This window comes from Typopeltis vanoorti, chromosome 1 (assembly GCF_054136105.1).
Source record: "Typopeltis vanoorti isolate ZY-2024b chromosome 1, IOZ_Tvanoo_1.0, whole genome shotgun sequence".
NCBI classification, from domain to species: domain Eukaryota; kingdom Metazoa; phylum Arthropoda; class Arachnida; order Uropygi; family Thelyphonidae; genus Typopeltis; species Typopeltis vanoorti.
This window is the reverse complement of record NC_143549.1, coordinates 185,024,973-185,052,943: the sequence shown is the minus strand read 5'-3', so window position 1 is coordinate 185,052,943 and position 27,971 is coordinate 185,024,973. Positions and strand designations below refer to the sequence as shown.

Below are 27,971 nucleotides of genomic sequence, written 5' to 3'. Positions count from 1 at the left end.
GGGGGGGGTGTTTGGAAAGTTCTGATAAACACTTAAATCAAAGATGATATTAAAGCAACTGATGTAACCAGAAGAAAGAATATACTGGAAGCAGGGTTATGAAGGTAACTTCCGCACTGTTAGTCTAGTGGCTTTGCGCTTCGCAACCATATGACTGGGGAAGGAGTGTCCCAGGTTCAATTCCCGTCGAAGAAGAGGAATTTGAGGATCTTCCTCAGCCATAGCCAAGTTAGCCGTCTTGTCCGTGGGCAGTAGGGTTTTTTCACCAGTTTATCTGGCGTTTTTCATCCCGCAAGCAGGCAAACCGGGCCTGTGAACATACGCTACTACAGCCAAAAATATATCCCCCCACCCCAACCCAGCGGCAGGCTGGGCGACAGGTCGGTTGGGAGTGGTACTAACAAGAAATCTCATCTAAGTAACACTGCGGACCCTGCATAGGAAGCAGGAGTAACGCACAGTGAAAGGAGAGGGTTATGAAGATAACTTATATTCTTATATCCTCGCATATTCTTTCTTGTGGTTATATAGGTTGCTTTAATGTCATTTTTATTGTAGGCATTTACATTAGAACTTTCCAGCTCCATGTAAATATACGCAATGAGCAAAGAGGGCAAAAATCAATAGCAGTTCTTTATCGTGAATAGAAAAGTAAGCCTCTTCTTAGATGCTAAAGAAACCTTCTTAGGAGAGGACTAGAAATAGATACCAGATCATTATTTAGTGTATGCAAAATTAAGATGTCTGCCAAAATTGGTGACAAAAAAATAAATTAAATAAAATAAACTACAGAGACAGAATCTAACTATAGAGTAAGACTACTAAAAGATTTCAGTGTAATAAATTATATCAATAGTGGATTAATAACTATTTAGCAAAATAGTTATTAATCCACTGACAAATTATTATGTCAGCAGCATATGAAAATAGAGGGGTACATAAAAAATACCATAGAAATAAAAAAATTATGTGTCTGAAACAGTTAAATAAAAACAGTAATTGAAAATAAAAAGCTAGCCTTTAATGGTTGAGTAGTAAAAAAAAAAAAAGATAATAAATAGCTAAAAGAGAAACCATCTTTCTCTATCCCCAGAAAGAGGGATAGAGAAAGCTAGGAAAATTTGTATCATACTTAGAAAATGATAGCAATGAAATAAGACCATTGCTTATAAAATACTATAGCATATGAATGCAGATATAAAAGAAACCACAAATATAAATTTTGATAATACTATCAAAAAAAAACCTTGGAAAATGATTTAGATCAGTGGTAGTGAACCTTTTTATGTGCACCTGCCAAAAGTTTACAAATCGAGTTGCTGACATGCCAGGCAGTTTTTAATAGGGGAAAAATTAATAAAAAATTAATTTATTTATATTATACAGGGGGGTGCTTAAGGGTCAAAGCTGTATAACTGAGAGGAGACCTCCACATAGCCTTTAAAGGAATGCAGAGAACCGACCAGGGCTTCTGACCTAATGTCCAATCCTCACCTTCTCGTGGTGCACCCTGTTGGGTATCTATTTTGATACTGAACGAACGAGGATGGGCTGACAATTTGGGATTTAGCCGACCAAATTGTATTCTTATTGGTTAAACCAAAATAAAAAATGATGGTACAACATGACAAAATTTCATGCCGGCTGGGGCGTCGCCTGGTTAAACAAGGGCCCCGTTGTTTTCGCCAGGGAACCAGGGCGAACAGCGAAAAGTCAGCTACTGGAACAAATCTGAAAACAAACCTCAACTCAACATCACCAGAGTTAAAGATCGGTACTATCAACGTAAGAAGCCTGAATGGCAAAGAAATGGAGCTAGCTGAGGAATTAGATAAGTACCAGATCGACATAATGGGGGTGACTGAAACAAAAAAGACCAAAACTGGTGAGATCTTTCTGAGCAATAAATACAAAATGTTATATTCAGGCAATGACAATCAAGGAAAAGAAGGAGTAGCCATAGTATTCAACACAAAATACGAGGCTAATCTTCTTGAATGGCAGTCAGTCTCAAGTAGAGTAATGTGGGCAAATATGAGAATGGGGAACTGGACAATGAGACTTATTTGTGCCTATGGTCCCACAGAAGGTTCTACTAAGGTAGAAGTGGAGGAATTTTTTCAGGCTTTAGAAAAAGCAACTGACACAATGAAAAAGGAAAAGTTGGTCCTTGTTGGGGATCTAAATAGCAGAGTAGGAAATGATTGTGAGGCATACAAAAATATTTTGGGCAAATTTGGAGAAAAGAGCAAAGCTAATAATAATGGCAAATATCTGTTGGATTTCTGCTCAGGACATGGACTGGTTATTACTAACACCATGTTCCAACATAAAAATGTGCACAAATTCACATGGAGAGAAGAGACTAGGAATAAGAAAAGTCTCATTGACTATGTTATTGTTGATAGTGATGTTTTCTCCATGGTGCAGGACACCAGAGTGTACAGAGGATTTGAAATTGGAAGTGATCACTATTTAGTCTTGAGCAGGATAAAATTGAATTTCATATTGAAAAGAATAACATGTAAGAAAGTTTTAAAGCGAATAAAAGTTGATAGCTCTCAGATGTGAACTGTAGACTAAAATACAGAAATATTATTGAAAAGAAAATGAAAGAGTTTGAGAACAGGAATCAAACCTTGGAGATTCAGTGGCAAACTCTGAAGGAAACATTGATTGATTCTGCCAGAGAGGCATGTGGTGAGGTTGTGTGCAAGGATAAAAAAATGAGAACTCCCTGGTGGACACAGGAAGTTAAAGAGGCAGTGAAGGAAAAAGAAGAAAGCATATCAAAAGTTCCTGGCAAATAAGTCAGCTTTTACTCTTACAGAATACAGAGACAAATGTAAGAAAGCTAAATAGTGTGTAAAACTAGCTAAACAAAAGTCATGGGAGGACTTTGGCAAGAATATAGAAAATAAATATCAAGAAGGTGGCAAAATATTCTGGAGGTTGTTGAAGAAGTTTAGGAATGGAGGAAAGAGTGCTGTAAAAGGAATTAGAGATGATAAAGGTGAAATGAAAACAGGAGAAAAAGATATCCTTGAAGTATGGAGTAATTACTTTGAAAAACTGCTAAATGAAACAAACAGTGATGACAGCACAGTGATAAAAAACACTGACCAGATTTGCAGTCAGGAATACATATCCATACTTGCAGTAGAAAAAGCCATCAAAGTCTTGAAGTGTGGAAAGGCAGCAGGAGTAGATGATATTCGACCAGAAATGCTGAAGTATGGTGGTATAAGAGTCTTACAGTGGCTGCACTGCATAGTTCAGAAAGCCTGGACAGAGGGACGAATTCCCGATGATTGGAGTAGAGCTCTCATAGTACCCATATATAAAAAGGGAAATAAAACTGAATGTGAGAATTGCAGAGGTATTTCCCTACTGAGTGTTCCTGGCAAGATCTATGCAAGTATACTTGAGAAACGGTTGAGAAGAATTGTGGAAGAAAAGCTTGGTGAAGAACAAGCTGGATTCAGGCCAAATAGAGGCTGTCAGGATCAGATCTTCACTTTACGGCAAATAGTCGAGAAAGCATGGGAATATAACAAAGATCTGTATTTAAGTTTTGTCGATTTGGAAAAGGCATATGACAAGGTGCCAAGAGAGAAGCTATTCAATACGCTGCAGTTATATGGTGTCAATGGGGCATTATATCAAGCAATACTTAGTCTTTATTTGAGTTGTGAGTCAGCAGTTAGAATTGAAGGAAGTACAGGAAGATGGTTTAATGTTAAATCTGGTGTGAGACAAGGATGTACATTATTACCTCTGTTATTCATTATATGTATGGATCACATTAAGAAGGAATGTGGTATTAAACCTGATATCAAATTTGGAGAAGTTAATGTCAGCTCTTTGCTTTATGCAGATGATGTTATACTTCTAAATAAATCCGCTACAAGTCTGCAAGATTCTCTGACTAAATTGAATAGCTGTTGTAATAGATATGGTATGAAGGTCAGCAATAAAAAGACAAAGACAATGAAAATAGGCAGAATCATTGAAAATGTCAACTATGTTGTGAATGGAGAACCTGTGGAACAAGTAAAACATTTCAGCTACTTAGGCACAATTTTTACTGAAGATGGTAAACTAAATATAGAAATAGACAACAGAATCAGCAAAGCTGGTATGCCGGGAAGTCAATTGAATAAATTCATATGGAATAAGAAAGAAATTAGTCGGAACACTAAATTAGCTGTATTCAAGACAGTGTTCAAACCAATTTTAACTTATGGATCTGAGAGCTGGGTCAGAAGTAAAACACTTGACCAAAGACTAGAGACCACAGATATGAGAGTCCTGAGAAAGATTAGAGGCATGAACAGATGGCATCAATGGCAATATCATATTAAAAATGAGGATATTAGGAAAGAACTTGACATTGTCAGCATCCAGGAATGCATTAGCAGAGCTAATCTCAGATGGTATGGTCACTTAAATAGAATGGGAGAGGAAAGATTAGCAAAACAAGTGTTCTCTGCCAGGTCGGCAGGAAAACGACCCAGAGGAAGACCAAGATATAGGTGGATTGATACGGTACAAAGTGCCTTAGACGATAGAAATATAAGATCTGATAATGTTGGAGTTTTGACAAGTAACAGACTGATTTGGAGGAAAATTGTAGATAGGAAGTTAGTAATGATGTAATTTTTCATGTAGTACTGTCATATCCTGTACACCCCTTGAGGGTACATGGCAGGAATTTGATGATGATGATGATGATATTATACAGGGTGGCCATAAATTAACTTTCCCTCTTTGGAGGTATCTGTAGCTAAAACTAATACATGGAATGAGACGAAATTTTATATTGAGACTTTTGAAGCCATAGGGAGAGGAATTCCGCAAAAAAAAAGATTTAGTATTTAATATTACTATTTATTATTAATATTTACTATTAATATTTAATACTAATTACTATTTATTAGTATTAAATATTTAATATCTATTAATAATGATAGTACTACATGAAAAAAATTACATCATTACTAACTTCCTATCTACAATTTTCCTCCAAATCAGTCTGTTACTTGTCAAGACTCCAACATTATCAGATCTTATATTTCTGTCGTCTATGGCACTTTGTACCGTATCAATCTGCATATGTCTTGGTCTTCCTCTGGGTCGTTTTGCTGCCAACCTGGCAGAGAACACTTGTTTTGCTAATCTTTCCTCACCCATTCTGTTTAAGTGACCATACAACCTGAGATTAGCTCTGCTAACGCATTCCTGGATGCTGACAATGTCAAGTTCTTTCCTAATATCCTCGTTTTTAATATGGTATTGCCATTGATGCCATCTGTTCACGCCTCTAATCTTTCTCAGGACTCTCATATCTGCGGTCTCTTGTCTTTGGTCAAGTGTTTTATTTCTGACCCAACTCTCAGATCCATAAGTTAAAACTGGTTTGAACACTGTCTTGTATACAGCTTATTTAGTGTTCCGACTAATTTCTCTCTTATTCCATATGAATTTGTTCAATTGACTTCCCACCATACCAGCTTTGCTGATTCTGTTGTCTATTTCTATATTGAATTTACCATCTTCACTAAAAATCGTGCCTAAATAGCTGAAATGTTTTACTTGTTCCACAGGTTCTCCATTCACAACACAGTCGACGTTTTCAATGATTCTGCCTATTTTCATTGTCTTTGTCTTTTTATTGCTGACCTTCATACCATATCTATTACAACAGCTATTCAATTTAGTCAGAGAATCTTGCAGACTTGTAGCGGATTTATTTAGAAGTATAACATCATCCGCATAAAACAAAGAGCTGACATTAACATCTCCAATTTTGATATCATGTTTAATACCACTTTCCTTCATAACGTGATCCATATAGATAATGAATAACAGAGGGGATAATGTACATCCTTGTCTCACACCAGATTTAATATTAAATCATCTTCCTGTACTTCCTTCAATTCTAACTGCTGACTTAACTCAAATAAAGCATAAGTATTGTTTGATATAATGCCCCATTAACACCATATAACTGCAGCGTATTGAATAGCTTCTCTCTTGGCACCTTGTCATATGCCTTTTCCAAATCGACAAAACTTAAATATTGATCTTTGTTATATTCCCATGATTTCTCCACTATTTTTCGTATAGTGAAGATCTGATCCTGACAGCCTCTATTTGGCCTGACTCCAGCTTGTTCTTCACCAAGCTTTTCTTCCACAATTCTTCTCAACCGTTTCTCAAGTATACTTGCATAGATCTTGCCAGGAACACTCAGTAGGGAAATACCTCTGTAATTCTCACATTCAGTTTTATTTCCCTTTTTATATATGGGTACTATTAGAGCTAAACTCCAATCATCGGGAATTCGTCCCTCTGTCCAGGTTTTCTGAACTATGCAGTGCAGCCACTGTAAGACTCTTATACCACCATACTTTAGCATTTCTGGTCGAATATCATCTACTCCTGCTGCCTTTCCACATTTCAAGCCTTTGATGGCTTTTTCTACTTCAAGTATGGATATGTATTCCTGACTGCATGCCTGGTCAGTGTTTTTTACCACTCTGCTGTCATCACTGCTTGTTTCATTTAGCAGTTTTTCAAAGTAATTACTCCATACCTCAAGATTATCTTTTTTCTCCCGTTTTCATGTCACCTTTATCATCTCTTACTCCTTTTACAGCACTCTTTCCTCCATTCCTAAGCATCTTCAACAACCTCCAGAATATTTTGCCACCTTCTTGATATTTACTTTCTATATTCTTGCCAAAGTCCTCCCATGACTTTTGTTTAGCTAGTTTTACACAGTGTTTAGCATTCTTGCATTTGTCTCTATATTCTCTAAGAGCACAAGCTGACTTATTTGCCAGGAACTTTTGATATGCTTTCTTCTTTTCCTTCACTGCCTCTTTAACTTCCTATGTCCACCATAGAGTTCTGATTTTCTATCCCTGCAGACAACCTCACCACATGCCTCTATGGCTGAATCAATCAGTGTTTTCTTCAGGGTTTGCCACTGAATCTCCAAGGTTTGATTCCTGTTCTCAAACTTTTTCATTTTTTCTTCAATAATCTTTGTGTATTTTAGTCTACAGTTCACATCTAAGTGCCGCTCAACTTTTATTCACTTTAAAACTTTCTTACATGTTATTCTTTTCAATATGAAATTCAATTTTATCCTGCCCAAGACTAAATAGTGATCACTTCCAATTTCAAATCCTATGTACACTCTGGTGTCTTGCACCAGGGAGAAAACATCACTATCAACAATAATATAGTCTTTGAGACTTTTCTTATTCCTTTCCTCTTCTCTCCATGTGAATTTGTGCACATTTTTATGTTGGAACATGGTGTTAGCAATAACCAGTCCATGTCCTGAGCAGAAATCCAACAGTTATTTGCCATTATATTGTTAGCTTTGCTCTTTTCTCCAAATTTTCCCAAAATATTTTTGTATGTCTCACAATCATTTCCTCCTCCTCTGCTATTTAGATCCCCAACAAGGACCAACTTTTTCTTTTTCATTGTGTCAGTTGCTTTTTCTAAAGCCTCAAAAAATTCCTCCACTTCTACCTTAGTAGAACCTTCTGTGGGACCATAGGCACAAATAAGTCTCATTGTCCAGTTCCCCATTCTTATATTTGCCCACAGTACTCTACTTGAGACTGACTGCCATTCAAGAAGATTAGCCTCATATTTTGTGTTGAATACTATGGCTACTCCTTCTTTTCCTTGATTGTCATTGCCTGAATATAACATTTGGTATTTATTGCTCAGAAAGATCTCACCAGTTTTTGTCTTTTTTGTTTCAGTCACCCCTATTATGTCGATCTGGTACTTATCTAATTCCTCAGCTAACTCCATTTCTTTGTCATTCAGGCTTCTTACGTTGATAGTACTGATCTTTAACTCTGGTGATGTTTGTTTTTAGATTTGTTCCAGAAGCTGACTTTTCGCTGTTCAATCTGGTTCCCTGGCGAAAACAACGGGGACCTTGTTTAACCCGGGCGATGCCCCAGTTGGCATGAAATTTTGTCATGTTGTACCATCATTTTTTATTTTGGTTTAACCAATAAGAATACAATTTGGTCGGCTAAATCCCAAATTGCCAGCCCATCCTCGTTCGTTCAGTATCCAAGTAGATACCCAACAGGGTGCACCACGAGAAGGTGAGGATTGGACATTAGGTCAGAAGCCCTGGTCGGTTCTCTGCATTCCTTTAAAGGCTATGTGGAGGTCTCCTCTCAGTTATATAGCTTTGACCCTTAAGCACACCTCTATTAATATAATAGATATTAAATTTCCTCTATGGGCGACTTTTGGTGTTGGCGGAGCCAAAAGCAGTCAAATATTTGCAGTAAATGCAGGTAAAAATGATTATGCAAATTTTCTGTGCATACATGACAGCAGCATCTCCAATTCCACTTAAAAAGGGATTGGGAACGTTCAGGCAGTTATTCGAATGACTGACGAATTGTGCTCAATATGCGTCCTACCTTGCCTCAGCGTGCTTTGCTTGTTAAATTGTTTTACCTTAAACCAGGGGTGGGGAACCCCTCGCCTGGGAGTCTATTTCAATTCACCTCTTTGCTGATGTGCTCGAATGTACATGTAAATAAAATTTTATAATAACTTAAATTTATTATAATTAAATTTATTTAATTATAATAAATTATTTAAATAAAATAAATAGCCTTTGCTTGATTGTTATAATTATGTCTACACAGTTGTAATTAAAAGATACCATATCAGATGAGAATGTTGCACATTTACTTGTTGAGATGTATATTGCACACTACATACACTATATACGAGTTAAAATTTGTCAGTCGCTCGTGGAAGTTTTTAAATTAGCAATTTTTGCCCTTGATACTAAAAAGGTTCCCCATCCCTGCCTTAAACAGTGCAATGCCGTAGTGGCCCTTCGGGAATTTAGAAGGCTTCATAACCTGCGTACAGGTCCTATGTCAGCTGTAGCACTGAGAGCTCGAATTAAGAAGTTTGAAGAAACTGGATCACTAGGAGTTAGACCTGGCAGAGGACAGAAATCAGTGCAAGAAGAGACACTAACAGATGTTGCTACTGATTCTGATGAATAAAACATTATTTCCTGTGAGTTCAATCACTACATTAATTTCTGTATCTCTCGCAAGTTGTTGTTTTAGTTTAATTATTATTACTCTTATTATCATTGTAACGCACCACATATCCAGCTGGAATGAGTGATGCGGCTGTCACTTACATTGTTAAATTGTTATTATTCTATTTTATCTGACTTTAATGTAATTATTCATTTGTTTTCGGCTCTGCCAGCGCCAAAATTACCCCTAGTAGTGACTTTGGGTACTAAATCTTTTTTTTGTAGAAATCATGTCCTGCTTTCAAAAATCAATATAAAATTTGGTTTCATTCCGTTTGTTGGTTTTAGCTATAGATGCCTCCAAAGAGGGAAAGTTATTTTATGGGCACCTTGTATATATAATATTTTATAAATAATTATTTATAATATTATTCAGTGTAAAATTGATTATTGTATTATTAAATTGATTTTAATGATGTTGGTTTGAAAAAAAAAAAGGGTAGTGAGAAAAATATTTATGCATTGTAACTCACCATAGAAGTCAGCTGAGCAGGGGAAGCTGCAAAAGGATGTCAACTTGTCGGCGAAATGCTTACTGTATTTACTCAAATATAACTTGCCCTAGCGTATAACTCGCACCCCTGATTTTACTTTACGAAAAAAGACATTAAAAGTTCATGCCTCTAATTTTTCTCAGGACTCTCATATCTGCGGTCTCTATTGTTTTCTCAAGTGTTTTATTTCTGATCCAGCTCTCAGATCCATAAGTTAAAACTGGTTTGAACACTGTCTTGTATACAGCTAATTTAGTGTTCCGACTAATTTCTCTCTTATTCCATATGAATTTATTCAATTGACTTCCTACCATACCAGCTTTGCTGATTCTGCTGTATATTTCCATATTTAATAAATTTAGTTTAATCCTTTATCCAAGTGTGAGCAAACAAAGTTTGCCCTGAAAGTATCTTCAGGACTGGGATAAGGTGGTACAACACCGGGCAACTGGTTGCAAAGGTGGAGCAAGATAACATCACTCCTATCTCAGTATCTCCCATAATGCAAAACACATCTCCTTGCGGATATGTATAATGTTATGCATTAAGGGAAGGGCCACTACCCAGACTAGTTTCGACCTTTATTGAGGTCTCTTCAGTGGGAGCTTCAGAGAGAGTAATTTAATAAAAAGGTGGCACACCGTTTGGCAACTCCTATAGCTGGAGATGACCTTGCTAATGCTTCTGCCTGGTATCTCCACTTGGGCCTGGCTCCCACTGAAGAGACCTCAATAAAGGTCTAAACTAGTCTGGGTAATGGCCCTTTCCTTAATGCATAACATTATACATATCCGCAAGGAGATGTGTTTTGCATTATGGGAGATACTGAGATAGGAGTGATGTTAGCTTGCTCCACCTTTACAACCAGTTGCCCGGTGTTGTTACCCCCTTACCCCAGTCCTGAAGATATTTTCAGGTGCAAACTTTGTTTGCTCACACTTGGATAAAGGATTACTCTAAATTTATTATAGTCTAACCAAGTGAAAAATAAACTTTCAACATTTCCATATTTAATTTACCATCTTCACTAAAAATCGTGCCTAAGTAGCTCAAATGTTTTACTTGTTCCACAGGTTCCCCATTCACAATGCAGTTGACATTTTCAGCAATTCTACCTATTTTCATTGTCTTTGTCTTTTTAATGCTCACCTTCATACCATATCTATTACAACAGTTATTCAATTTAGTCAGGGAATCTTGCAAACTTGTAGTGGATTTATTTAGAAGTATAACATCGTCTACATAAAGCAAAGAGCTGACATTAACATCTCCAATTTTGATATCATGTTTAATACCACTTTCATTCATAATGTGATCCAAATAGATAATGAATAACGGAGGGGATAATGTACATCCCTGTCTCAAACTAAATTTAACATTAAACCATCTTCCTGTATTTCTTTCATTCTAACTGCTGACTTACAACTGAAATAAAGACTTAGTATTGCTTGATATAATGCCCCATTGACACCATATAACTGTAGCGTATTGAATAGCTTCTCTCTTGGCACCTTGTCATATGCTTTTTCCAGATCGACAAAACTTAAATACAGATCTTTGTTATATTCCCATGCTTTCTCAACTATTTGATGTAAAGTGATGATCTGATCCGGACAGCCTCTATTTGGTCTGAATCCAGCATGTTCTTCACCAAGCTTTTCTTCCACAATTCTTCTCAACCGTTTTTCAAGTATACTTGCATGTATTCCAGGAACACTCAGTAGGGAAATACCTCTGTAATTCTCACATTCAGTTTTATTTCCTTTTTATATATGGGTACTATTAGAGCTCTACTCCAATCATCGGCAGTTCATCTCTCTGTCCAGGCTTTCTGAACTATGCAGTGCAGCCACTATAAGAATTTTATACGACCATACTACAGCATTTCTGGTCGAATATCATCTACTTCTGCTGCCTTTCCACATTTCAAGCCTTTGATGGCTTTTTATACTTCAAGTATGGATATGTGTTCCTGACTGCATTCCTGGTCAGTGTTTTTTTATCACTATGCTGTCATTACTGCTTGTTTCATTTAGCAGTTTTCAAAGTAATTACTCCATATTTCAAGATTATCTTTTTCTCCCGTTTTCATGTCACCTTTATCATCTCTAAATCCTTTTACTGCACGCTTTGCTCCATTTCTAAGCTTCTTCAACAACCTCCAGAATATCTTACCACCTTCTTGATATTTATTCTATGTTCTTGCCAAAGTCCTTCCATGACTTCTGTTTAGCTAGTTTTACACAGTGTTTTGCTTTCTTACATTTGTCTCTGTATTCTCTAAGAGCAAAAGCTGACTTATTTGCCAGGAACTTTTGATATGCTTTCTTCTTTTCCTTCACTGCCTCTTTAACTTCCTGTGTCCACTATGGAATTCTGATTTTTCTATCCTTGCGGAAAACCTCACTACATGCCTCTCTGGCTGAATCAATCAATTGGTGCAGGACATCAGAGTGTACAGAGGCTTGCCACTAAATCTCCATAGTTTGGTTCCTGTTCTCAAACTCTTTCATTTTTTCTTCAATAATCTTTGTGTATTTTAGTCTACAGTTCACATCTGAGAGCTGCCCAACTTCTATTCGCTTTAAAACTTTTTTACATGTTATTCTTTTCAATATGAAATTCAGTTTTATCCTGCTCAAGACTAAATAGTGATCACTTCCAATTTCAAATCCTCTGTTGATAGTGATGTTTTCAGGGAGAAAACATCACTATCAACAATAACATAGCCACTGAGACTTTTCTTATTCCTTGCTTCTTCTCTTCATGTGAATTTGTGCACATTTTTATGTTGGAACATGGTGTTAGTAATAACCAGTCCATGTCCTGAACAGAAATCCAACAGATATTTGCCATTATTATTAGCTTTGATCTTTTCTCCAAATTTTCTCAAAATATTTTTGCATGTCTGACAATAATTTCCTACTCTGCTATTTAGATCCCCAACAAATACCAACTTTTCCTTTTTCATAGTGTCAGTTGCTTTTCCTAAAGCATCAAAAAATTCCTCCACTTCTACCTTAGTAGAACTTTCTGTGGGACCATAGGCACAAATAAGTCTCATTGTCCACTTCCCCATTCTGATATTAACCCACATCACTCTACTTGAGACTGCCTGCCATTCAAGAAGATTAGCCTCGTATTTTGTGTTGAATACTATGGCTACTCCTTCATTTCCTTGATTGTCATTGCCTGAATATAACATTTTGTATTTATTGCTCAGAAAGATCTCATTAGTTTTTGTCTTTTTAGTTTCTGTCACCCCTATTATGTCGATCTGGTACTTATCTAATTTTTCAGCTAGCTCCATTTCTTTGCCATTCAGGCTTCTTATGTTGATAGTACCGATCTTTAACTCTGGTGATGTTGAGTTGGGGTGTGCCTTCAGATTTGTTCCAGTAGCTGACTTTTCACTGTTCGCACTGGTTCCCTGGCGAAAGCAACGTGGCCTTGTTTAACCGGGCGATGTCCCAGCCGGAATGAAATTTTGTCATGTTGTACCATCATTTTGTATATTGGTTTTGTATATCTGTTATTATGACAGATCACAAAGGCTGACTTCAAATAAAATTCTACCACGAATTGTAACATGCCATATAATGAGTGTGTGAGTTTGCCTGCCAGCTCAAATGCAAACAAGCAGCTATAAAATTCAACTAAGGGTTGAAACTTTTGTGTTAGTTGAGCCCGCCGGTAATGAGAAGTTCCGTCAGAATGATAAACGACACCCCCATCATGAATGTGTTAAAACTAAGAAATATATAGTGAATGTTATGACAGTTTCAGATGTTATTGAATTTTGTTGAATTAGCATTTCAACTTAACAATCGGTTGCCTTTGTCTTTGGATCACGTAATCTTTTGTTAATACCGCACCAATCATATGCACGTCTTCATAGCTACTCTCGTGTAAAACAAAATTTAACTTGTATGTATTGTAATAGTTAAAAAAAAAATTGAATAATTGATAAGCGTATAAAAGGATATCACCTGTAAATCATTGACATGCCAGCAAAATTCTCAGATCTGCTGCCTCTGGCATGTGTGGCATAGGTTCATCATCTGGGATTTAGATGATATAATAATAAAGAAAGAATTAAATGACAACCTAAGTAAATAAATAAATAAGATAAATCAGCAGGAGAAGATTGGATAAACTCCAAACCATAAATATGCTTGAAATTAATTTCATCAGAAATTATTAAAATTTTTTTAATAACATATATACAAGTGGACAAATATCAGTAGAATATAATAGAAGTATAATATCCACATTTAAAAAAGGGGATAAAAGAAAGCCTACTAATTACAGAGATATTAGTTTATTGAATATATGCTACAAAATATATATTGAAATATATAATGAAATAATTAATGAAAAATTGAAAATATATATAGTGAAAAAATATTGGTGTCAAAATGGAAGTAGAAGAGGATGCTCCACAATGAATGCAGCTGTCACTTCTTTATAGAGAAAAATAGGAGGATTTAATTTAGAAACTCACCTTTTGTTTACAGATTATGAAAAAGCATTTTATAAAGTAAAAAGACCTATATTGTTTGCTGTATTACAAAAAATATGCCTAATATTTTATTAAAAGCAGTACTGAATATATACAAAGATAATGAAATAAAAATGTCTGAAAAACAGTCTATAAACCAAGGTGTAGATTGAGGATGTCCTGTCTCTGATACTTTTAAATATTTACATTAATAAAATACTGTATAAGGAGGATGTGAGCAGAGGAGTGAGAAGTAAGTTCTTTGCACGGAAAGTGGTGGGTGAGTGGAATGCATTGGCCGAGTGTGTTTTGAATGTTTAAGGTACAGTTGGATGAGCTTTGCGTGTGATAGTGGGTACATCCCACGATGAGTCTCTGACTCTATGGAGGTCAGATGTGAAGCTGACACAAGCAGATGTTATGACCTTACAGGAGGACCTCAATAGATTGTATGAACAGGCAGGTAAGTGGAACTGTCAGAACATGTTGCAAAGTTGTAAGGTTTTGAAATTTGGTAAAAAATGATGGGATGCAAAGTATACACTTGGTGGGAAACTTTAAAGGAGGTAGAGGAGATGAGTGAACTGAGAGTGGTGGAAGACAAGGACCAAAAGTTCAGGGGCCACATTGCATAAGTTGTGATGTCACATCAGATGATGGCAAAAGGGTGGTGTGTGACGTGCAGTAATAAAGAGGTTATTATTTCATTGTATAAGACCTTGATCAGGCTTCATGAGTTATTGTGCACAGATTTGGTCACAGGGTTTTCATGGTGATGAGGATATGTTAGAAAGGGTTCAGAGAAGAAAGTTAGTCAGTGGTTGTTATCAGGCTGACATAGATTTCTCATAGAATGAGATATGGGGGGGGGGTAGAACAAGAGGCCATCCCTGGAAACTGTATAAGAATGGTGTAAACAGAGGAGTGAGAAGCAGTTTTTTTGCATGGAGAGTGGTTAGTGAGTGGCGTGCAGTAATAAAGAGGTTATTATTTCATTGTATAAGACCTTGATCAGGCTTCATGAGTTATTGTGCACAGATTTGGTCACAGGGTTTTCATGGTGATGAGGATATGTTAGAAAGGGTTCAGAGAAGAAAGTTAGTCAGTGGTTGTTATCAGGCTGACATAGATTTCTCATAGAATGAGATATGGGGGGGGGGGTAGAACAAGAGGCCATCCCTGGAAACTGTATAAGAATGGTGTAAACAGAGGAGTGAGAAGCAGTTTTTTTGCATGGAGAGTGGTTAGTGAGTGGCATGCATTACCTCTGTGTATTGTGAATGTAGACACATGAATCAATTTAAGGCACAGTTGAATGAGTTTAATGTGTGATAGTGTGTATTTCCAATGACGAAGCTCTGACTCCATGGAGGTCAGATATTAATAATACTTATACATTGAAACACTTTAAATAACTCAGGCAGAGAGGTTTCTCAGAATAATAAAGTAAATGTTTGCAAATGAGCAGGTAATAATATCAGATAAGGAAGACAATTTACAAAGAGAATATAATTTAAACATTATAGTAAAAACAGTTTAGAATAAAAATATCTATAAATAAAACTAAACAATGGCATTTTCTGGACAAACTCCATTTAGATTTAAAATAGTTATTAATAATAAAATACTTTTAATTATCTTCGATGTGAAATATGACATGGAGAAAAAAAAATTAAAATCTTCAAAATTTTTACAGGTTATAGGCCCGATAAATAGAACTCTCGATCTGAATCTTGTACAAAAAGAAATACAAAAAAAAAAAACACTTAAAAATATGCAGTACTTTAGCAGTACCTGCATTATTATATATCAGTAAAATTTGGGCAATAAATCAAAAAAAAAAAAAATCAGCTAATGCCTTTTTATTCCCGTATATATATGGGAGTAGGCGAGGCCATTCAGCCCTATCTAACTTTTGGAGACTGAGTGGGCAGTTCAATCTCCACTGGTACCCAATCAGAGACAGATGGCCCAAGGCTATCACTAATTAAGCGGTACGCAGTGAAGAGAGACGGCTCAAATGTGCCGCCATCTCGTGGTCCCTAACCCTAACACAATATATTTAATGTCTGAAATAATGTGGGTTCTACGGTCGATTTTCTTGAGTTTACAGGACGAAAAACCCGAGTTTCCGGGAGGAAAAACCTGCTTGCCCGTGCCAGAGATCGACTAACTCGGGAACCGGTCGAAAAAAGGCTTAGAAAAATTTCCTCTAGTCGCCAACTAGACTCGAAACCAAGACTTCCTTCGTGCGGCCAAGCGCGGTGGTGTGCAAACGCCACATCCACTGAGCTACACAGGCTCAATAAATAAACAAGATAAACAAAATATAAACACATGAAATGAGATTCATGAAAATAACTGCAACCTCGACACACGCAATTGAAGACATTTTAAAAAAAATAAAAATAAAATCAGTAGAAGAAAAAATATAAACAAAATTGGATAGAACATGTAAACCAAATAGCTACCACCTGATATCCTAAACAGTAAGATATAAACCAATTTGAGAAGAGAAGGCTGGGTAGACCTCAAAAGAGGCTATTAGATTAAAAATGAGACCAGAATAGATAGTGAGGTCTATATCCATTTAGCATTATGATCATGAATAACGCAGTGATTGATGTGACAACAGTTGAACTGAGATTAGAGGAAGAAGATGAATTAAAGTTGTTTATGATATTAAATGTTATTAGGGATACAGTCATAGGATTGGATGAGATTATCAGTTTGCTTGTTACAGGTAAATGCAAGAGAAATGGCAGTGTTAAAGTTTTAGTACTATCAGAGTTCCAAATGAGTGGATAGAGGACAAGATTGTTAGATTACATATGCAATCCACCAAAACAGAGTAAGAAATCGCATACCAATTAGTATCAGGAATGATGGTTAGGGATAGGCATGATGGATAGGATTATGATACCCTATGGGGAGAGCATGGCTGTGTGTACATGCATTAGATATCTTTGTTTTAGTAACTTACTTTCTGTGGGTACAAGTGACATTTGTATCAGAAAAGCAAAAGACTGTATGGTGATATTGCTGGACTTTGCAAAGGCATTCAATGGGTTTCTGCATGAAACCTTATTATGTAAGTTGGAGAAAATTGGAGATAGACATGAAACTGGTGTCATGGATAAGAAGGCAGTTGATGGGCAGGCATCAGTGTATTATATGGTGGAGCTGAATAAAAGAAAAGGCAGGAGACACCAGTGGTGTGCCTGCCACTGAGCTCTGTATTAGGACACTGTTGTTCAGTTTGTATGTTATTGATACTGAGAACGATTTGTGTGAAATATTCAGTTTGCTGATGATGATGCTAAACTAGAGAGGACAGTAGTAACAAAGTTGGAGTACCTGTGAGATGATTTTGAATAGAATGACAGTATGGACAAAGGATAATGGTTACTAATTTTAAAGAGTAAAGTTAATCACTTCAAGATCCATCTATTGTAGACAATACTGACTAGGTCACTGCATATTGATGTTGTTCTTCTCTGTTCTTTTTTTTTTGCCCTCCTGTTATAGAACACTGTTTTGCTAAATTTTTCTCTTCCATTCTGTTTAAGATCATATCACCTTAGATCTTCATCACTCACATATTCTTGAATGCCAATAGTACCAAGTTTCTTACCAATATCTTCATTTTTAATATGATTCTACCTTTCATTCTATCTGTTCACATCTCTCAGTTATCACAAAACTCTTATCTGTTGTCTCTAGTCTTTGATCACCAATTTTATTTTTAGCCCCTCTCTCATATCACTGGTTAAAATTGTTGAATGCTGTCTTGTATACTTCTTGTTTAGTGTTTTGGCTAATTTCTATCTTATCCTTATAGATGTATTCAACTTGATCTACCACCATACTTGTAAAGAATAAGAGAAATTTATCTGGAATTCATTGATCTGACTAGGCAATCTGAATTATGCAGTATAATCAATGTGAAACTTTTATATCCGTTTGAGCATTTCTGTTGAATCTAGTTCTACTTTCTTGCTGCCTTTTCAGGTTTCATATGGCTTTATTTATTTCAAGTATTGATATACTCCTAACTGCAAATGTATATTTAGGCTTAGGTGCTGGGGGAAGCATTTTTCTGTGAAGTTTGAGTGTTACAAAGGGAAATATTTGTGAATAAGGAGGTGACATCAAAGGTGTGGAATTTTTTAAATAAGAAGTGTGGCCTGTAAGTGGAATTAAAGATTTAGTTAACTTTTTGGCTAATTTAAAAGAGGAGGGGTGGAGTCCATACCATCTACTAGGGTAATTGTGTTTATGAATTTTTGGCAATCTATATATCTTAGGGGGGGGGGAGTGAGAACTAAAAGGTTTATTTTTTCAGGAGGCTAAGATGCGACTTTTTTTTTTTTTTAAGAAGCCTTTTAAATTTTTTTCTTCTGAGACTTAGTAGGATCATAATTTAGAAGTAGTGCAGTCTCTGAGTAGCACGTTCATTTTCTGATTATAATCACTGGAATTGATGACAACAGTAGCATCACCTTTGTCAGCTCTAGTAATGTAATGATTATGTTGCCTTTGCAGAGTTTACAGTTGATGTTTACCTTAGTCTTTATGTAGTCTAATTTCATTTCTTCCACTTATTATTTCTTCTGTGTGTTATTACAATTTTAACATTGTATACCTGAAGATGTCTCTATGACAGAGACAAAATATTGAAATGGTTGAACCTGTTGTTTAATTATTTCTCTTTGTGCTGTAGTTATTCCATTAAATTTTATTATGAGAACTCCTGACTGCATTCCTCTTTAACATTTTCTTCCACTGTTCTATCACCGATTATCTATTTAGTATACTTCCAAAGTAATACTCCAGACATCCAGAATATCTACTTTTTTTATGTCACTATTGATTCCTTTTTTGTATATTACTCTTCTTTCATTTCTTAGCTTTTGAATACACTTCAGAACATTTTAACTTGCATGATATTTATCTTCTCTATTCTTACAAGACTCCAACTTGTGTGTCTTCTTTTAGTTTTGTTATATTGAAATTTCTACGCATTCTCTTAGGATATTTGCTGAATTATTTGCCAGAGACTTGCATTATTATTGTTTTTTCTGTCCTTGCGAACAGTTGATATATATATATATATATATATATATATATCCTTGCTTGAATCAATGTTATCTTCAGATTTTACCATTGAGTTATCAAGGTTTGATTCTTGTTTTGAAATGATTACTTTTTCTCCAGTAATTGTATATTTTAGTCTACTGTTCACCTCAGAAATCTGATATACTTTGATTTTTTTTTTAAAAAATTTTGTATTTTTTTCTTTTCAGTTTGATACTCATTTTTATCATGTCAAAATTAAATGTTCAATCCCTACATCAAATTCTTTAATAGGCTGTTGTTTCCTCACCAACCATAAAGATATACCACTAACAATAACATAGTAAGATTTTTCTTGTTTCTCATGTGCTCTCTCTCTGTGTGAATTTATGCACTTTATGTTGCAATAGTCCATATCCTAAACGGAAATCCTTCAAGTACTTGACTGTTTTTATTAGCTTTGCTCTTTTCTCCACATTTTCTCAAATATTTCTATATTTCTGGTATTCATTTTATAGTCTACTATTTGTTCTCGAATAGGAACCAACTTTTCGTTTTTCTTTGTCAGCTGCCCTCTCTAACTCGAAATTTCTGTCTTTCTTACTAGAACTTTCTGTGTGCTTTTAGACACAAATAAGTCTCATTGTCCAATTTTCTATTCTGAAATTTGTCCAGATAACTATTTGATATTACCATTGAAGAAGTTTATGTTCAGTGTTGTTAACTACTGTAGTTATTCCTTTTCTTTAATCACTGCTGTCTGAATCTAACATCCTGTAGTGTTATTATTTGGCATTGTTTCACCTGTTCTTTTCTAATCTTCATCTTAGTAACATCAGTTATGTTGACTTTGTAATTCTTTAATACTTTTAATTGGACATGTGCACTCGATATCGTAAAGTAACTTCGGCTTACACATGTAGCAAAAATTATATAGAATTTTATTTAAAAACAGCAGTATATTTCATCCACCATTACGTGAACAGACTGTTAACTTCATTCACAAAGATGAATCACAATAATGAGTCATAATTCATGCACATATTAACCAGGTGTCTATGATGTACCTCACTCATGCCATCTTCATTATTTTGGAGAGACTTGGCCATTCTGCATTGATTAGAATTGACGAACATCAAGACTGTATTAGATTTTTGGAATCAGACAAGTCTGATCTTGTTTCGCATACTATTGACATTAGGCACAGAGTTCTTTGGAACCAGACTAAACTTCATTTTAGCAAGTTCAAATTTATTATGTTTTCCTAGAAACAGAAAACTACGATATTGTCTGAACTTGAAAACTGATCAGACTGCATGCCAATATCCAAAGTTTGGAAGGTGATTTACTATTAACTGTTCATCAGTTTTTATCTGTGCACCTTTTTTACAATTGTTCCTTTGACCTCTAATAGTGTAATATGTACTTCAGCTGCAAGAGAGACATGAGCTAACATGTGGATGAATTATGACTCATTATTGTGATTCATCTTTTGAATGTAGTTAGCACTCTGTCCACATAATGTTGAATGAAATATATTGCAGTTTTTAAATAAAATTCTATACAATATAGGTATTATTTCTGGAAAAAATTCCCATGTTACTCCACTTAAAAACTATTATTTTTATGGTTATTTTGCCTGCTTTCGTTTAGGACTGCCCCTTTTTTTAATGTCATTGGCTTTTTACTCAAGAATTCTTAGGGCATTACAGATGTATTAGAGACTGCATGTTGTTGGCTGTCTTCTTTCTGCGATGCATGCTTCTGTTGTTAGGGTGTTAAACACTTTTTCCAAAACCCCCCTTCCCTTTTAACACCCTAACAATAGAAGTATCGCAAAAAGAAGACAGCCAACAACATCCAAAAAAGGTATGTGCGAATTTTCTTCCTCTATTATTCTGCATATATTTGTTTCTAAAATACATCTGTAATGCCCTAAGAATTCTTGAGTAAAAAGCCAATGACATTAAAAAAGGGGGCATTCCTAAACGAAAGCAGGCAAAATAGCCATAAAAATAATAATTCTATACAATTTTTGCTACACGTGTAAGTCATAAAGTTACTTTACAATTGGTAATTCTTTAGCTAGTTTCAGGATGATGATGATACCTATCTTTAGTTTTGCTGATATGGAGTTATTCCATTAGGACTTATGCACTGTTCATCCCAGTTTCATGACAAGAGCAATGGAAGCCTTGTTTAGCTGAGTAATGTTCTGCCCAGTATAATCATTTATGCACAGTGTATCATAATTCTGTTTTTGTTTTTAAGCCAGTACAACATACATTTGCCTGAGTCCTCAACTGCCAACCCATTGTTAGTCTTTTGGTATGCAGGTGGGTTCCTGTAGAGAAGATGATAGCTTGAGAAGATGAAGAATGTTGAGTCATATTATTATTATTAAAATAAAAAGTGATATATGTACAAAAGTATATTTGAGTTCAATTTATAAGAAAGCTTGCTTTTAAGATTCATGTTTCCCTTTGCCTTGCTGCCTCCACTGATGCCATGAGTTGAATTAAGCCTAATTTTGTCTATTGCTCAGTTTATATCACTCTCGTTGTTTTGGTTTCATTTAGCAGAATTGTTTTTATGAAAGTCAGAACAGTATTAAACTTGAAATAAATTAACCAATTAGGCCAATACTAAGTTTCATTTCAGTTGAGTTAGAGCAAACTCTATGATAACATATGAAAATAGTGCCATGTGGCACAAAAAAAAAAAAAATGTAATTAATGAAGTATGAATGCCCCACTTGCAAAGTCAGTATCCCAGAAAATCCCAGTGAAAAAAGTAAGTATTAAGAAAGGAGTCAATTATTTTATTTACAAGTACCAGAGCAATTAATTTTGCATTTACTTTTTTTCGTTTTGTTTGCATGCCATTGCATATAAGTAAAATGGCGCTGGTTTTGTAGATTACTTTAAAAGGTAGGTATGCGTATTTTAATTTTCTGTCAGTTTAAAATATATATTTTTGTCTTTTTTGACAGGATAAATGCTTTTAATTATCTAATTGTTTTGCTGCTGAAGCACCAAAAATTAGTAACTTTTCCCTTCACTTGATAAATTCCTGCTTTTTATTAGGTGGAGCCCAAAATATTAGGAGGTTTATTGCAATCAAGAGATTTGATCTTTCTGGTTTCAAAGTTAGCAGTATGAGTATTGATGTAAAAATATCCAGTAGGTTTTAGTACCAGTCCTTTTTTTCTGTGATAGAAAAAAAAAAAAATAATAAATTAAGCAGAGAAATTTATAGTTATTGGAACAGAGAAAGATATATATCCACATCCTTTCTTTTAAGCTTACACGGTGATCCGAATGCATTTTTGAAAATTATGGAGACAACTACCGTGTTTGAATAAAAACTTTAGTTTTTATTCAAACACAAATAACTAAAACACGATTTTAGTTATATTAAACTAAAGTTTTTATTCAAACACGGTAGTTGTCTCCATAATTTTCAAAAATGCATATATATCCACACTGTTTACAGTATGCTTAAAATGGAAAAGAATAATTTAAACTTAGTATGCTTGAACTACTATTTCTCAATAGAAGCAGATTTTATTGGAAGAAAATAATTTTAAATTGATCCGGAGATTTTTATCAGATTTACTTATTCAGCTTTCATTTTTAGTTCCAGAGATCTTTACAGGCTGGTGTACCACCAGCTATAGTGAAGACAACAACAATACACCTTCTCTTATGTCATACAAATTTCTAGAGATTGCTGAAGATCATTTTGCTCATCAGCTAACTTGGATGGATGCTGTAAGTGTTAAGAGTATTTAATTTCTGCAATTATTCTAATTACTGTGGTCATAATATATACTGTAATTAGAATAATTGAATTAAATCAAATTCAGATTTTAAAAACTGATTTATTATTGCTTTAATATTGTTTTTACCTCAGTTAAGTTTTTTTTTAATACTTCTGCAGTGCAGTCAGTAACAAGGATGTCATTTTGATGGATAGTAATACTTCAGATCCCATGCAAGGAACATTTATAAGGATTTTTCATCTGAATTGAGTTATCTAATTTTACAGAGTTGTCACAATTTTTCCTTCTGGAATGTGGAATTTTTGTCTCTTGCAAAACATCGAAAGGCATACATAGAGAGAAAGTAGAAGTAGAATCAGTTATTTTATATCCTGCAACAGTTAAATTTATAAAACTCAAGATTACTAAGCCATAATTCTTTGGGTCTTTTTACTTGCAAAAAAATTATGACAGATATTTTCTGATTAAGTTTGGATATATTGAAGAAAATTTCTATGTTCCTTTTAACTTTTACATCTAGTTACAAATCCTTTACATTTGAAGTCAAATGTAGTTTCTTGTTTTTCCCCTGCTCTTTTGTGTAGTGTGCTTTCCAAAAGTATGTATTATGTTTTAATAGTCTGCAGAAATTTTATTCTTCACCAGTTTTCCATATAACAGATTTTTATTGACCTTTTTTTTTTTTTTTTCTCTCCAAGAATGTTTGAATAAACATTTTCTGGAGCACTTGAGAAATTCCTTTGTACTTTTCACATTCATTCAGGTTTATATTTCCCTCTTTTATAAATCAATACCTCATTAAGAACTCTGCCATCTTGGATTTGACCTACTGACTCACACTTTTAGGTAGTATGTTGTACCATCTGACCTCCAGGACTCACTGAGGGAGGCCATACATCACCCACATCAGTTTTTGTATGTTCTCTTAAACTCATTCACTCTAGATATACTTACCATAACAGGCAAACCATTCCTCTCACTTACTACTCTATGAGGAAACAAAATGTAGCTTCCACCTCTTTCTTAATTGCATACAAACTTAACTTCTATGGATGTTAGCATGTCCTCCCCATGAGGCACCTGTTAATGGTGGAGGGGACCTGTTATTGATGGTACTGGCTCTTTTTTATTCTTTTTCTTTGATTTTCTTCATATATTCTTTACTCTGCTTCTCTTAAGTCATTTATATACTGTCCTTCCAGACCACCCTCATTGGGATCCAATGCCCTGCCGCCATGTTTGTCATGTGGCACAACCCTTGGATATCCAGAAAGGTGAATGATATAATCGTGTAATCACAAGAAAGATATTTATTTAACCAAATATTTCGGTCTGGAAATAGCAGACCATCGTCAGTGGTATTACAAGAACAGTTTAAAAAATACAAGCTAGAATACTAACAATAGATCGTTAAAATTAGAACACGCCGCATGATGTTATATCACTAAGTATGAAACGGAATATTTTGAAGTAGAAACATGATTGAATTTGCTATTACAAAAAAAAAAAAAATAATAATGAGTAATCTTGATTAGACTTTCCCAGATTTTTGATTAGATATACAGTCATTACGATTCAGGTTGGGGCGATGGAGCAAGGCCTCCATGCTTTCCTTGAACAAACGTTCGAACCTATAACGGGATCTATGTAAGAGGCGAGTCCTGGACCAAAGGATGCTGTGGTCAGTTTCAATCCCGTGTTGAGCCAATCCAGACTTTTCAGGTTTGTTGTGAAGAATGGATGATTGATGTTCTTGGATTCTTTTTTCAAGAGAACGTCCAGTTTGTCCAAAATAAGAGAGATCACAGTTGCACGGAATTACATAAACTCTGGGAAGAGATAAAATTGAGCGTTTGTCTTTAGGAGAAGGAAAATGAGAAGACAATTTGTTAATAGGTGAATACGTAGTTGTTATTATTATTATTATTATTATTATTATTACGGGTATCTCCATGGAGTCAGTAGACTCATCGCGGGAGACCCAAACTAGCAAAACAATATCTGTCATATCTCTTCTTGAATTCATTTACAGATGAAGAGCTCACAACAAAGTCAGGCAATGAATTCCACTCATTCACCACCCTCCAGGCAAAAAACCTTGTTCTGACACCTTTGTTAACCACACTCTTCTTTAATTTCCAGAGATGACCTCTTGTTCTTCCATCACTATCACACAGCTGAAACATTTCCCCTGCATCAATCCTATAAAAACCTTTTAGTAATTTGAATGTTTCTATCATATCCCCTCTTCTTCGCCTATCAAGTCATATTCGCCTATTAAATCATATTTCTTTAAAATTCTTGCGATAGGTTCTGAAATACCGGAGATATAAGGAATAGGCACTCGACGTATTGAAACTTTGTTGTTTTGTGGAGGATTATAAGAATTGAGAAGATGTTGAGTACTTTTTTCAGAAAAGCCATTGAGTTTCATGTGTTGTTGGATAGTAGAAAGTTCTTTCTGTAGATAATCAAAAGTAGAACAATTAGTTTTGGCTCTTCTGATGAGGCATTTTATAATTCCTGTTTTTTGACATGGATGATGGGCTGATTCTTTAAGAATATAACGACCTGTGAATGTTGGTTTCCTGTACACTGTAGTTGTAAGAATATTTGAAGGTGATCGGATGAGGAGAACGTCTAAAAAAAGATAACTGGTTGTTTTCTTCTAATTCCATAATAAACTTTATGCGATGATGCAAGGAATTAATACTGTTTAAAAAGGAAGGTAAAGCGTTTTTGCTGTGAGGCCAAATAGTAAATATGTCATCTATATATCTTACCCAAAAAGATGGTTGAGGGAAAATAGATGTGAAGAGGACTTTTTCTAAATGTTCTAAATAAAAGTTGGCTAAAGCTGGAGAAAGAGGACTTCCCATGGCCGTTCCTTCTACTTGGCTATAAAATTTGTTTTGACATACGAAATTGAATTGTTTTATAATATCTTGAGGAAAGATGTCAGCAAGTAATTTTAAAGTTTCCTTGAGAGGTACATTGGTATATAAAGATTTTATATCAAAACTAACCATAAAATCTGTAGGTTGTAATGAGACATTTTTTAATTTTTCTAAGAAATCTGAGGAGTTTTTAAAAAAAGAATTAGAGTTACCAATGTAAGATTTCAATAAAATTGATTTCAATGTAAGATTCCACCTTTCAAGATTTCTTGAAACAACAAATCCAGAAAGGTGGAATGAACCATCCAGTCATTATCAATCAATTTGTGGGCTTGCCTTTGAGGTTCAACGGTGTTGAACCTCAAAGGCAAAAAACTGGGCTTAGGGCTTGCTGTGGTACAGCAAGCCCTAAGCTGGTGTTCACTCCCCAGTGCAGTCATTGCTTGTCAGTCAACGGGCATCCATATGTGGCTTGTGGTGGTAGTGGGGTAGGGGAGGGAGGAGCTCTAGTGCAAATGTTTCAGGGCCCTAACAAGATCCCAACCAAGTTCTGATACTGTAATACTTCATTTGATAACAGAAGTAAGAAACAAAGACATGATACTGGTATGAATGTATCAGTTTTTCTCATCATTCATGCAACATGTGAAAAGCCAATAGGGAAAATGTCATCTTTCTTTATTAAAAGGGGATTTAGAAGGACTGGCAGATTTTCTCAAAACAATTAAGAAACTATAATTCTGGTGATATCTATGGAAACATCATGATTAGAACATTCTAAAAAACTACTGAGCAACATCATTGGGTGGAATATCAATCACAGTAACACCTCATAAAATACTCAGTTCTTGTAGAGAAGTGATTTCCGATGAGGAGATTAAAGATCTTAAAGATCAAGGAATGATGGATATTAGGTGCATCCTGATACATAGGGATGGTCACCTGGATCCGACCAGGAATATCATCCTAACTTTTTTTTTTTTGATACACCTAAATCTCCATCATTAAAAGCAGAGTATCTCAACTGTTCTGTTAGACTGCGTGTTTCTAATAATCTAAGATGCTTTAAATGTCAGAAATATCGACATGCCCAAACTGCCTGCTGTGGCTACCTGTTCCCAATGTAGTAGTAGTAGTAAAGAGCATACTAACAAATCTTGCTCTGTTTCTGTCTGCAGGAAACATTTAAAACCCAGTGAGCACCCTACCTTAAGGAATTTCAGTGTTGTATAATGGAGATGCATATATCTCCAGCATACTACAAGTTCACTGTTGTATGCTGGAAATAGTTCTACTCATGGCAGAGTAGCCGTCTTTGTGGGCAGTCATACTCCTTTCTATCATGTTCAGCTTAATACTGTTCTGGAAGCAGTTCACCTTAACCAAGGGATTTCTTATTACTGCAAGTCAGCAAATTTATCGCTGAGCGATAACTTAAATGAAATCGAGCATATTTATCACTGAGTGATGAGTTAAATGCAATAGACTTTGATAACCTTGTCTTGCAACTTTCTAAGCCCATACTTATTATGGGTGACTTTAATGGGCACAACACACTCTGTGGGGTAGTCCCAACATCAATGTACGAGGTCGTATCATTGGACAATCCTTGACAATAATGACATCTCCCTTTTGAATAATAGACTTCTGTACTTTCTTTCACATTCCTACCTGCCCATATTCTGCAATAGATCTTACAGTCTGCTCCCCGCCATTTTTTCACTGCTCATTTATGATGTCAAAGAGAATATATATGGAAACAATTTTCTTTTATTCGTACACTGTCTTCACAGTAACCATGTTCTCCACATTGATATTTTTCATGCGGATAATGAACCAGACTAACTGGAATACTTTTTCCTTTGTGCAAGATTTAATGCTGAAATGGTCAGTCAACCTGTCAGTGAAGCAGCAAAGCATGTAACAGATTGTATTGTCCAGGCATCAACATCTTCAGTTGCAAAAACATCATCTCAGTTTCCACTCTATCCAAAGCCATGGTGGAACCCAGAAATGCCAGGCAGCCAAAAAATATCAAAACAGCATGAGATATATTTCGTAGATACTCGACCACATCAAATCTAATAGCTTTTAAACATGC

General features: G+C 35.2%; 1 protein-coding gene across 1 annotated transcript in view; it reads left to right on the top strand.

The window, feature by feature from the left end:
• Window positions 1-27,971, top strand: part of Rgl (Ral guanine nucleotide dissociation stimulator-like) — a 240,729-nt gene that overhangs the window by 57,650 nt on the left and 155,108 nt on the right. The window contains exon 6 of the mRNA XM_090395825.1: window positions 22,829-22,962. Within this exon, the coding sequence (XP_090251951.1) occupies window positions 22,829-22,962 (134 nt within the window). The remainder of the gene's footprint in view (window positions 1-22,828; window positions 22,963-27,971) is intronic.